Source organism: Thrips palmi, unplaced genomic scaffold (assembly GCF_012932325.1).
Source record: "Thrips palmi isolate BJ-2018 unplaced genomic scaffold, TpBJ-2018v1 HiC_scaffold_5, whole genome shotgun sequence".
NCBI classification, from domain to species: Eukaryota; Metazoa; Arthropoda; class Insecta; order Thysanoptera; family Thripidae; genus Thrips; species Thrips palmi.
In genome coordinates, this window is record NW_023144632.1 from 1423111 (window position 1) to 1436627 (window position 13517).

The 13517-nt window shown below is 43.4% G+C and overlaps 2 protein-coding genes across 2 annotated transcripts; one reads left to right on the plus strand and one right to left on the minus strand.

Moving 5' to 3' along the window:
• The first annotated feature begins 488 nt into the window (after window positions 1-488).
• Window positions 489-1875, plus strand: LOC117650722. Its single transcript, XM_034394307.1, has 3 exons — window positions 489-697; window positions 781-975; window positions 1055-1875. The coding sequence occupies exons 2-3, from the start codon at window positions 791-793 to the stop codon at window positions 1467-1469; spliced, it is 600 nt and encodes a 199-aa protein (XP_034250198.1). The 5' UTR covers window positions 489-697; window positions 781-790; the 3' UTR covers window positions 1470-1875.
• Window positions 1876-2825: 950 nt separating this feature from the next.
• On the minus strand, window positions 2826-3728 carry LOC117650723. The gene is made up of 3 exons (XM_034394308.1): window positions 3682-3728; window positions 3209-3531; window positions 2826-3119 (listed from the first exon to the last, which is right to left on the minus strand). Exons 1-3 carry the CDS (start codon window positions 3698-3700, stop codon window positions 2826-2828), a joined length of 636 nt encoding a protein of 211 aa, XP_034250199.1. The 5' UTR covers window positions 3701-3728.
• Between the last annotated feature and the right edge of the window lie 9789 nt (window positions 3729-13517).

Genomic DNA, 13517 nt, shown 5'->3' on the forward strand with positions numbered 1-13517 from the left:
AGCGAAATTTGCCAATCGAACGACGTTGACCACTACGATGGAGATTTTTTTTTTTTCGTGCAGCATTAGTCTTACTGTCTGCTGGTTCTCAGGTGCGTGTCGCAGGCAAGGTGGTGCTGGCCATGTGTGCGCACGGCCGCAGCGCCCCCCGTTGGACGCGAGCCACAGCTGCCTCGTGGTGCCCCCGGGATCCCAAGCCAAAGGGGCTGCTGTCCCCCGCCGCTGGGAAAATAATCCCGGGGCCCCCAGCGCGGCGGAGGGTGCGGTCAGCGTGTGGTTTTCGTGGGGTTTAAGCCCGAATCACACTAGCGGATAGGGGGGGGGATGGCGGTTGTGGATGCGTATGCGGGTGGGGGATACACCAATCACACTACTCGATGCGGTTGCGGATCCCGCCGACCGCACACCCTTTCTCTGCAACAGCTCAGAACGTGCCAGTCCGTTCCGATTTTTAACAGAGGGCGTCGGAAATTTTGTTGTGAAAGACAGCTGTGTGTAAATATGGAGAGGTTATACCAGCAGCGCCGTAGGAGAAAAGTTATTTTGGCTGCTCTCCTTGTGATTATTGCTTACATGAAAGACAGTCTACCTGACAGACAAATTTGGATTCGGCATTATGTTGCTAGAAGAAAAAAAAAGGGTGTCATCACAATTTATTCTTGGAATTGCAGTTGGAAGATCCAGAAAAATTTCGCAGGTGACCAAAAAATCATTTAATTTACCGACACCAGCACTGTCAGTCTTCGTTTTCGAAGTTATTTATTAAATCCGTTATTCTAGGTGCTTGCGAATGGATACCGACATGTTTATGAATCTGCTGGAGAGAGTGACACCGTTGATTCAGAAACAGAATACTCTTTTACGAGAAAGTATTTCTCCAGCTGAGCGCCTTTCTCTAACATTAAGACACTTGGCAACAGGTTTTTTTTTTTTTTTTTTAATACAATTTTGTTTTTCAACTCTGTGTTTAATTTTGTACAGAGTTTAAAAATGCCCATTTACTTTTTTAACAGGTGAGAGTCAGGATTCATTACATCTTAGTTTCCGTCCAAAGTACTATATCAGGAATTATCAAAGAAACTGTTAAAGCCATTGTTAAAGTTCTTGCACCAGACCATATGCGGTTCCCCAGCAGCGGGGAGGAGTGGAAAGTAGTTGCACAGGATTTTGAAGACCGATGGAACTTTCCTCATTGTATTGGGGCAATGGATGGAAAACATGTAGCCATTACTCGCCCATTGAAGTCAGGATCCATGTACTACAATTATCATGAAACGTTTAGCATTGTTCTGATGGCTGTTGTGGATGCACAACTGCGCTTTGTGTATGTAGATGTGGGAACCAATGGTCGTGCCTCAGACAGGGGAATATGGAACAGCTTTTCCCTGAAAAGACATTTAGAAAACAATACTATGTCAGTTCCTCAACCATCAAGGCTGTTTGGGACTGAACAAGAATTCCCTATGTAATTGTGGGTGACGAAGGGTTTACATTGTCAGAAAAACTCTTAATTCCATACCCCAAGGAATCTGTCTCAAATAGAAGGGATAGAAAAATTTTTAAATTTACAGGTATGTCACTTTTCAAAGTTTTCCCTGACATTCCACCTGAAGTTCTGTGCAATACTTTTCCTGTTTTTTTTTTTTGTTCTTTTATAGGTTGAGCAGGGCAAGACGATGCTCTGAGAACGCATTTGGGATAATGGCTGCAAGATTTCAAATTCTTAGGGCTCCAATGTGTTACGATCCTGATGATGTCTGTCACATTATGAAAGCAATTATTTGTCTCCACAACTGTCTACGGTCAAACAGTGTTGGTCGTGCCATGTATGCGCCTCCCCATATGCTGGATGTTGAAGACGAGATGGCAGGAACTATACGATGGGAGAATATCACCAGGAGCAATGTGGCGGTCTTGTTCGGTTTGAAAACCCAAAGGAGGAAATCGACATGCAGATGCTGCATTGGCGTTGAGAGACAGATGGTGTGCTTATTTCAACACTGTGGGAACTGTACCGTGGCAAGACAAAATGACTGACCACGCAAGATATAATAAGTGATCAGTGAGTGCTCAAGGAGTTTAATGTTATCACCATGTGCACAGTGTATTGGTTTGGTTTGAGACATTGACTGTTGTAACATCATTTGTTTGCAATGTTTGGAAAATTTTTTTATACATATGGAAGTACAAAACAGTAATAAAAAAAAAAATTGTCAAGCAAAGCTTATAATATAAAAATATAATCAATTTGGTATCCAACTGTACTTAAAATACATACTACCAAAGTTAAAAAAAATATATTTTGCATTAATTAATACTTATACAGGGTCTTGAACTGTTTGGTAACCCAAATTTTGTTTTTGGTACCTCACACTCATTGGTCAACCTAACATAGACTCAGCAAAAACTTTTTGGCACCATTGGTTACTTTTTGGCAAATTTTAACACTGACTAAGAAAAACATAACTAGATAATGTAAGAGACATATTTGGCATTTTTTTAATTTTAAAACTAAAACAGCAAACCACAGCAAAAAAATTTGCTGCAAGGAGAGTAAGAAATAATAATACTTAGGAAAATACTGTTAAGTAAGAGAGCTTAATGAAAGTAAAAAATAGAAATAAAAACCTTAGCATTATTTCTAAGAGACTGACACCAACATTGACAGTATTTGGTCCTCACACTGCTTGCGCACTCCAGAATCCATTGCTCTCAGCCGACTTCCCACAAAAGACAAAAAGGTATCAACACTGTCAGGTGGTGCAGCGGCTGGCTCTGGCTCCTTTGCCATCTCCTTAACAACACGCAGTGCCTCATCTAGAGTATCAGGGTTTACGTTTAGCTGTGCCACGCTTTCCAAACATTCCTGTAGAATCTTTCCCAACCTGAGTGCCACTCCTTGGAAATTCGACAGCACCTGGTGCTGATGAAGGGCCTGATCGTACAACTTGAGATCCTTCAGTCAGAGCTGGAGAGCTGCATGGCCTTGGTGATGAGGATGGCCGAGGAGAAAAGGGTGATAACTCAGAATTTCCTGTGTCAGATGACATTTCTTGAAATATAGAATCACAGCTCGAAACAAGCGAGAAGTTGGAATCCTTGGGAATCATCATGTATTTCTGAAATGATATACAAAAATTGATTTATTAAAATAATATGGCGTAGTGGCTAAATTGTTATTCCTTACAATGTGATTGTGGGCACTCACCTTCAAATTTTCATCATAGTAAACACTGATAGGTACTGGCGATTCACTTTGACTCAAGTCTTTCGCAGAACAATCAATGCTCTGTTCAATCTCCAAATCAATAAGTGAATTTGGGTTATAGTTCTCAGCAGGAAGATTGGAAAAGGAATCTGACTGCATGCAAGTTTTAATAAGAAACTGAAGTTTAGACCAAAGCTTCCACTTCGGTTTGTACCCGTCATCAGCTCCATTTCCACTACATTTCCTCTTCGATTCCTTTAGCCGATTCCAATTATCCGCAAAACTTTCTCTCATGCTCTTCCATCGATTGGAGAGCATTTCATCTGCAAACAAAAATTTGGGCACACTTTTTTGCACATAGGTACAAGTCAGCATAACCTAAAAATAATACTTTAGTCTAACCCTCCACACACTTCAAAAGTTAAGATTGTAATTAATGATTGAGTGAAAACATGGCCTATTATTCCACTCACCAGTAAAATTAGGGCCCATAATCTGAGCGATTTTATTCCAAACTGCATTTTTCAAGTCGGCTCGTTTGTAGCACTCAGAAGTTGAATCCCACAATATCGGCCTTCTTTCGATAAGTTCAATCATTAAAAATTTTATTTTCGATAGTAAACAAATTTTTGTTTTTTTTTGGTGGCATTTCAATGTAGATGCGCCCCCAGACCACACGTTAAAACGAGAAAACTTAGTGTAGAATCGCCTTTCCTACCAACAGGTGCTTTGTTCTCGCGGCGACGGCTTTGCGCGGGCTGCGCTGTCGTCTGCTGTGTCACGTGACAAAACGAGCGACTCTCATTGGCTGCGGATGCGGTTGCCGGATGAAAAAAAAGCCGGTCGGCTATTCTCTCATCCGCACCCGCCATCGCCAACCGCTTCGCTGTGATTGGTCGAGCGCCCCCCGCACCCGCATCCACAACCGCCATCCCCCCCCGCTATCCGCTAGTGTGATTCGGGCTTTAGGGGGCTCCCCGGGACTACGCGCCAGGGGCGCGCGTTTTAGCCTTTGAAACGCCAGCAGCTCGTGAAGGTGAGCCACGCGGGCGGAGGGACGCCGTAAAAAAGGTTGTACATGATCAGTAAAATCTGAACTGCGGCTATCCTACCCTGCAAGCGCATTTCAGTGTACCTTCCATGTACACACTATTTTTACATCATGCCTACAAGGACGATTGTCTGCGTCAACATTTAGGATGACTATTATTTGAGTGAACCATGTAGTACACACACTAAATTACTATCTACACTGGGAGAAATAAAGATGATTGTGGCTGTCAAACCTAATGCCACTCTCCACTGTTTATCGAAAGAAGGTGTTTACCGTACCCTGGGATACAGCAGACACTGTGCCTGAAGGAACGGCGTTCACTGTACCCTGGGAACCCGCATCCGCTGTACCTTGGAAACTGTTCAGACACTGCATTCAGTATACCTGTAAAAAAAAGGCGAAATTCGAAAATCACGATAGGAACGATTTGATGACGGAAATGAATTTATCTTAGGAAGGCGAACAAATAATGATAAGCATATTATGGTCTCAGACTCGCAATTCAGCGGAAATCATGGTCAGAAGTCTAAAAAAGAAGGATTTTGGACTCTAAAACATCGTACTCATCAAATAACGGTCCAAAATCCTACTTTTTTTAAGCTTTTGATGCCGATATCTGTTGAATTTCGAGTCTGAGGCCATAACATGCTAATCATTTTTTTGTTCGTCTTGTTGAGATAAATCATTTCCGTCATCGAATCACTCCTATCGTGATTTTGAAATTTCACCTTTATTTTACAGTTATACTGAATGCCGTGTCTAAACAGTTTCCAAGGTACAGTGGATGTAGGTTCCCGGGATACAGTGAACGCCGTTCCTTCAGGCACAGTGTCTGCTGTATCCCAGGGTACGGTAAACACCTTCTTTCGGTAAACAGTGGAAAGTGGCATTAGGTTTAACACCCACAATCTTCATTATTTCTCCCAGTGTAGGATTTAGTGCGCGCCCGCGCACGAAATCAAACCTGCACTTTGTAAGGCACGAAATTGTACGCGAAAATGCACGATTTTGTGGGTGGGTATGCAGAAAAAAATGCATTGTTGCGCACAGATCTGTGCGCACCGTAGTGCAGATTTAATTTCGTACGTTGCCTTGCAATCCCGTAGGCCGCAGGCCAAGGTGGATCAAATAGTGATACATCTCACTCTCTGAGGGGCGCACAGTGGGCGGAAAGACCACTTTTGACGGGAAAAAGTCGGGTTCCGCAACCCTTATGTAGATTCCAATAAATGCACTTTCCTAGCTCAAAAAAGTGTGCCGAATCCAAATCTGTCTTTGTTTTTATCATGCGTCTTTTCGTTTTTCTCATAGAAGGCTTGTAAGTCACATGTATCTATTCGCTTAGAAATATCGCAACAAAAAGCGCATACATTCGCTGCGTTTACTGAGTCAGTTTTAGATCTAATTTTACAACCCGGATGGTTTTAGAAATTGCAATTCACGAGGATTCCAAAACTGTCCTCGGATCCGACGGGTCCCGACGCATGTCAATCGCATAGGTCGTCTCAGGGCATTCACCTCCCGCCTCCGGCCCCCTCCCTTTCCCCTCCCCCTCCCGTTCACTCCCAGTTCCCCCCTCCCCCTGCGCCCCCTCCCCTTGTACAAGGAATTTTCAGTGTTGTCGACTTAGGACAGCAAATATGGGTATATTCGGAATCGGGGCGACACAACTGGACCAATGACGCGTTTGGAGTCGATCCACAGTGGGACAGAAAGGTGAAAAACGGGAAAAAAATAATTGAGTACGGTTCTTTATTAAACCGACCATGCTGATTTCGAAAATGAAACCCATTTTGAAACCCGGGTTCAAACCATGCAGGTTTCGTGACACTGAAAAAATTCCATTGCAGATAGAAAGATGCGGTTTTCAAATTTAGATTTCTCATGAAAAATTGAGTCAGAAACCGTCGGAAAATATTTCGGATTAAAGGTTTGATACCCGGAAACCCGCCCAAAACCCCAAATTATGACAAAAATCCTGGGTTTCATTAAATTATCTAAAATTCCACATGAGATAGAAGGATGCGGTTTTCAAATTCGGATTCCTCATGAAAAATTGAGTCAGGAACCGTCGGAAAATATACCGGATTCAAGGTTTGAAACCCGGAAACCCGCCAAAAACCCAAAATTATGACGAAAATCCTAAGTTTTAAAAGAATATTTAAAATTCCACATGAGATAGAAGTTTGCGGTTTGCAAATTCGGATTCCTTATGAAAAATTAAGTCAGGAACTGTCGGAAAATATACCGGATTCAAGGTTTGAAACCCAGAAACCCGCCAAAAACCTCAAATTTGGACTAAAATCCTGGGTTTTGAAAGAATATCTAAAATTCCACATGAGATAGAAGGATGCAAGTTTCAAATTCGGATTCCTCATGAAAAACTGAGTCACGAACCGTCGGAAAATATACCGGATTCAAGGTTTAAAACCAAAAAACCCGCCAAAAACCCAAAATTTTGACAAAAATCCTGGGTTTTATAATATGATCTAAAATTCCACATGAGATAGAAGGATGCGGTTTTCAAATTCGGATTCCTCAAAAAAAACTTAGTCAGGAACCGTCGGAAAATATGCCGGATTCAAGGTTTGAATCCCAGAAACCCGCCAAAAACATGCAGATAATTTTTAAACTTTGATGTTTTTGGCGCGTTTCTGGATTTCAAATCATACATCCCGTATATTTTTCGACAGTTCCTGACTCAGTTTTTCATGAGGAATCCGAATTTGAAAACCGCATCCTTCTATCTCATGTGGAATTTCAGATATTCTTTCAAAACCCAGGATTTTCGTCAAAATTTGATGTTTCTGGCGGGTTTCTGGGTTTCAAACCTTGAATCCGGTATATTTTCCGACGGTTCCTGACTTAGTTTTTCATGAGGAATTCGAATTTGAAAACCGCATCATTCTATCTCATGTGGAATTTTTAATAATATTATGAAACCCAGGATTTTCGTCATAATTTGGGGTTTTTGGCGGGTTTCTGGGTTTCAAGCCTTGAATCCGGTATATTTTCCGACGGTTCCTGACTCAGTTTTTTATGAGGAATCCGAATTTAAAAACCGCATCCTTCTATCTCATGTGGAATTTTAGATAAAATTATGAAACCCAGGATTTTCGGCCAAATTTGGAGGTTTTGGCGGGTTTTCGGGTTTCAAACCTTGAATCCGGTATATTTTCCGACGGTTCCTGACTCAGTTTTTCATGAGGAATCCGAATTTGAAAACCGCATCCTTCTATCTCATGTAGAATTTTAGATAATATTAAAAAACCCAGGATTTTTGTCAAAATTTTGGGTTTTTGGCGGGTTTTCGGGTTTTAAACCTTTAATCCGGTATATTTTCCGACGGTTCGTGACTCAGTTTTTCATGAGGAATCCGAATTTGAAACTTGCATCCTTCTATCTCATGTGGAATTTTAGATAATATTATGAAACCCAGGATTTTAGTCCAAATTTGAGGTTTTTGGCGGGTTTCTGGGTTTCAAACCTTGAATCCGGTATATTTTCCGACAGTTCCTGACTTAATTTTTCATAAGGAATCCGAATTTGAAAACCGCATCTTTCTATCTCATGTGGAATTTTAAATATTCTTTTAAAACTTAGGATTTTCGTCATAATTTGGGGTTTTTGGCGGGTTTCCGGGTTTCAAACCTTGAATCCGGTATATTTTCCGACGGTTCCTGACTCAATTTTTCATGAGGAATCCGAATTTGAAAACCGCATCCTTCTATCTCATGTGGAATTTTAGATAATTTAATGAAACCCAGGATTTTTGTCATAATTTGGGGTTTTGGGCGGGTTTCCGGGTATCAAACCTTTAATCCGAAATATTTTCCGACGGTTTCTGACTCAATTTTTCATGAGAAATCTAAATTTGAAAACCGCATCTTTCTATCTGCAATGGAATTTTTTCAGTGTCACGAAACCTGCATGGTTTGAACCCGGGTTTCAAAATGGGTTTCATTTTCGAAATCAGCATGGTCGGTTTAATAAAGAACCGTACTCAATTATTTTTTTCCCGTTTTTCACCTTTCTGTCCCACTGTGGGGCGGTTATTAGGATCACCCAAGGAGGCTGCATACCAAATTTGGTCAAGATCGGACCATGGGAAGTCCTCGGACGGACGTACAGCATGCATCATACTATATGCCCGTCCCTCCGTCAATTTTTTTTATTTACAAAAAGAACACGCGACGGGCCAAAAAGGGTGATACGAAAATGTATCACCGAAAAAACTGGTCGTACACGCACGTATCACCGAAAAAAAGGTAGTACACAAATGTATCACCGAGAAAAAGGGTGATACTTCCCCAGGAAAACAAGGGCAGGGATGCCAACGGCAAACTATTCTCACTTTTGAAACGAAATAGTGGAGTTGCTCACTTTTGGACCTAAAAATTCACTATTCTCACTGTTTTGGTTGTTTGGTTCATAAAACTTAGTAATATTTTAAATTTGAGCAAGTTTTGGGGAATAAAATTGCTTTGACTCGCTGTTGGCCAGTTTAACACAGTTCCTGGGTTAAAAAGGCGGTTGGCTTTGGCTCGCTTCGCTCGCCGATTTCGTACCTAAGGGCCGTCAGAGGGCTGAGTGAACAAATATTGAGTATTTCGGGGACAACGAGGCATTGTCTTGAAGATCGCTTCGCTCGCCAAAACTGCCGCCACAGCTACCTCGAAGAGACGCCTGAATTTGCGAGCAGAACGCTCTTCATATGTTATTAGTAGTGCCTTGTGGAGGCGAAGAAAAGAGGTCAATTCTGTCCGGGAACTCCTTTTAAATTCTCTCCGAGTGTAGCCCGGACTCTAGCCCGGGCTGACAGCCAAGCTTGGCAGCTCAGTAAATTTTATAAATTTTTCGTTGGTAGCCATGTCTGTATTTTTGCAATTTTTCGGAAAGAAATTTCCAAATCATCAATTTTTTGTGAATTTATGTGGACTTTTCTCACTTTTCGACTTGCAAACTCTCACTTTTCACTCACTTTCAGCCCAAAAATGTCTCACTTTTTCACTTTTTGGCCCGTCCCGTTTATTCTTTGTAAAAAAATGACGGAGGGACGGGCATATAGTATGATCCCTGCTGTCCGTTCGTCCGTCCGTCCGAGGACTTCCCGTGGTCCGATCTTGACCAAATTTGGTATGCAGTCTCCTTGGGTGACCCTAAGAACCGCCCGGTGGCAGCAAATCCGATCCGAGCCCCGGGGGCGCTGCTGCAGGTGCATCATGGTCTACATGGGGTCGAGAAGGATCTCGGCAACGGATGCAGCTAGGAGGGCATGTAGGGGTATTTTTGGAATCGGCCCGTGTAAAAACGAATTGTTCCGAAATCTTGCCGCCAGCCGTCCGAAAGAGCCCCCGCCACCTCGGTCTGTCCCCAGAAGCGTCCGAATGCCTTCGGGTGATTCCGTAGTTAGTCCGCGAAGGAACCGCTGTTCGGACGGGCCAGACCGATATGTGCCCGGGACTCCCTGGAAAGTCCGGGTCGGTCCGCCGGGAGTCCGGGGCAGCGGACTTACCCGGAATACGTCCGAGGAAAGTCTCCCCTCCGGACTGTTTTCGGAACTCTGTACCGTTTCCCCCTCGCTTTGGGACTTAGACAAATATTCCTCTAGCGGAGCTACAGTTGAGGTGTGTCGAAGTGATTCCACAATACATTGAACATGTTCAATCTCAAACATTCGCCTTTCGTAAGGAAATTTAGAACAAAAAATTTATTGGAAATACAGCAACTTTTTGTCGTAACTGAGTATGTGCCGAAACATACGTACCACAAAACGTGGTTCAAATTGCAAGAATGCATACAGTCAATTAATTTGAATGATTTCGTACAACCGGAGAAACACAAAACTTTAAATACAGGTATCCATAAGAAAACGTGTTGGACGTAAAATATTTTAAATTCGAGGTTCCCTTGCGAAATCCCCACTCTTCTATCTTGAAAATCGCGCCTCCCAGCGCCCAGAGGAAGGAGCGGAGCGGAGAGCGCAGCGCGGAGTCAGTGAAGAGGCTCACCGGAGCCCCCGGTCCTCACCTGTCGGGTTAGCTCAGTTGGCTCCGACGTCAGCACTGGTGTGCAAAGGAAGAGAGGAAGGTGGGAAGCGAGGGTTCGAATACGACTTGCCTCTGGCTTTCCACCGTCGGATTTTTTTCGGATCCGAGACTCGGACAGTCCGAAACCAGCCCGCACTTCGGTTCTCGGACACATCCGTAAAGTTGCCGATTTGGGAACATTCTGGAGCTTCGTCGGACTAGCCCGACGGACCTCTTTCGGGCTGGAACCCCGCTCGGACAGATCTCGGAGCAAATAATTTTTATAAGGGCGGGGCGACGAGAAAAAAATCAACGGTGTCAGTTTCGAGGGAATCGGAGAAGTTCGGACCCGGGTTCAAATCCCAGTAGGGTATTTTCTGAACATTCTTTTTATTCGAGTTTTTGCATTGTTTCTGGTGTTTTTGAGGGTGCTGATGGCGAAAACCACTGAAAACGTAATGGTCGGACACAGCCAAATTATGGCGTGACAAAGAGTCACGCCACTAGTTGGCGGGACACAAAATTCACGCCGAAAAACGGCGTGACATGTGAGTCACGCCCTCATTTGGCGTGAATGACGACGCTTTTTATGAGAAATGTCATGCCAAAAAGCGGCTTGACAAGAAATTCACGCCAAAAATTGGCGTGAATTTCTGAGTCACGCCGATTTTTGGCGTGACTTTTCTGTCATGCCGTTTAATGGCGTGACACTTCATTCACGCCCCTACAGCGGCACGAAGTCACGCCGATAGATTTTCAGTGACGACATTTATTTTAACCCCAGACTCAGGTTTAATTCCCGTCAGGGTCAAACATAGGCGAAATTCGTACGTTTCTTAATGTACGGGACGCACAGTGGGCGGAAAGACCACTTTTGACGGGAAAAAGTCGGGTTCCGCAACCCTTATGTAGATTCCAATAAATGCACTTTCCTAGCTCAAAAAAGTGTGCCGAATCCAAATCTGCCTTTGTTTTTATCATGCTTCTTTTCGTTTTTCTCATAGAAGGCTTGTAAGTCACAGGTATCTATTCGCTTAGAAATATCGCAACAAAAAGCGCATACATTCGCTGCGTTTACTGAGTCAGTTTTAGATCTAATTTTACAACCCGGATGTTTTTAAAAATTGCAATTCACGAGGATTCCAAAACTGTCCTCGGATTGTAATTTCGAGTATAATTGACAAAACTACGGCCGTTTGAAATTTGCATGTCACAAAACACAAAATTCCAAAGTTCCCTTGGGCGGCATAAAAAGCCTCAAGTTGCCCCGCGCTCGCTCTAGGTTCATTTGGGGCCGCAAAGAGTGCTCTTTCGGAGGGAAAAGGAATTAGCTGCCCATAGCTGCCCTTCCGAAGTTTATGGCTCGATTTGTGTGAGCTTGCGTACGAAAAAACGGGTCCCGACGCATGTCAATCGCATAGGTCGTCTCAGGGCATTCCCCTCCCGCCTCCGGCCCCCTCCCTTTCCCCTCCCCCTCCCGTTCACTCCCAGTTCCCCCCTCCCCTTGTACAATGATTTTTCAGTGTTGTCGACTTAGGACAGCAAATATGGGTATATTCGGAATCGGGGCGACACAACTGGACCAATGACGCGTTTGGAGTCGATCAGTGCTGTAGCTTGGCTTGTAACGTGTCGTTGCCTTGTATTAGAAGTAGAAGAAGAAACGCAATAAAAACTGTTGCCACAATAGGGGGCCTACGCTGTTGATTTAGTAAATTATACAGTAAATTAATACTATCCGTCCATAGAAAAATCGAAAAATGGCCAGATTTAGAATCAGGATGATGATAATGACCCTCTTAAACCTTGAATAAACCTTGAAAAATTAAAGTCACCCCCTTGATTCACAGAATCTGCCCCTGCAAAGTTCGAAACATGGCTAGATTTAGGATCAGTGACCCTTGAAAACTGATATGGGACGTTTTGGGGGCCGGAAAATAAAATTTCCCCCCCTTTGTATCACGGGATGTGAGAAAAATTTAAGACATGGGCAGATTTGGATTAAGCGACCCCAAAAACCCAGAGTACGGAGTTTTAGCGCGGATTGCCCCAAAAATTAAAATCTACCCCCCTTATATTCCGGATCCCCCCTGAAAAGTTCGAAGTATGATCAGATTTAGAATCAGCGACCCCAAAAACATAGAATACGGATGAATGATGTTTTTCGGACGAGAAATTCGGTTGTAATGACTTTTTCCCGTCAAAAGGGGTCTTTCCGCCCACTGTGGGACGGGCCAAAGTTGCCGATGTATATCGCTACTTTTCCTGTTATTAAAATTGATAGTTGCGCTGGCATCCCTGCAAGGGCTAATTTCGCTGATGTCTCACCTTTTTTCGGTGAAACATTTTTGTACGACCCTTTTTTCGGTGATACATGCGTGTACGACCATTTTTGCGGTGATACATTCGTGTACGACCTTTTTTTCGGTGATACATTTTGTATCGCCGAAAATTGGTGAGATGTCTCACTCTTTGAATTACAGTGAAGCTTCGCGATGCTGCGCCACTCTACAAACCCCACTGTCTACTAAGTTCACATTTACAAATGCGTGCTTGCAAGTACACACTTACAAACGCATGCTTAGCCAAGTACGCACTTACAAATGCATGCTTGCAAGTACACACTTACAAACGCATGCTTGACGCCGTATAACTCCATGCGTAAAGCATGCGTTTGTAAGTGTGTACTTAGTAGACAGCGCCTGGCGTTTACGCGAAGCTTGTTACGAAAAGCCTCGGTCTCGCGTACACCTACCTTCACTGTGGCAAAAAGCTACGGAAAATTCTGTAAACAGCTTGTTAATTCTCCGTACCCCCCTAACAATATTCTCCGTTGGCTATTACAGTATTTTCCATAGGCCCACACAGTATTCCCCGTAGGACCTTACAGTGATCTCCGTAGGACTATACAGTCTTCCAGGTCCTACGGAGAATACTGTGCGGACTTACAAAGAATACTGTAGGGCCCCCTACAGAGAATACTGTAATAGCCTACGGAGAATATTGATGAAAGGGCTACGGAAAACCCTGGAAAAAAAATTAACAGAATTTTCCGTCCCTTTTTTTGCCACAGTGAATTGTTTGACGAAGGAAAGAAACTTTTTTGGCGAAATTTCTCCTTGAAATCTGGATCGCCACCAACTCCCTCTCCTGCAAGCTTCCGGTTTCGTTCTTCCTCTTGTTCTTCTACTGGCGACGACTTCAATGACTATTGGGAGACTTCCAG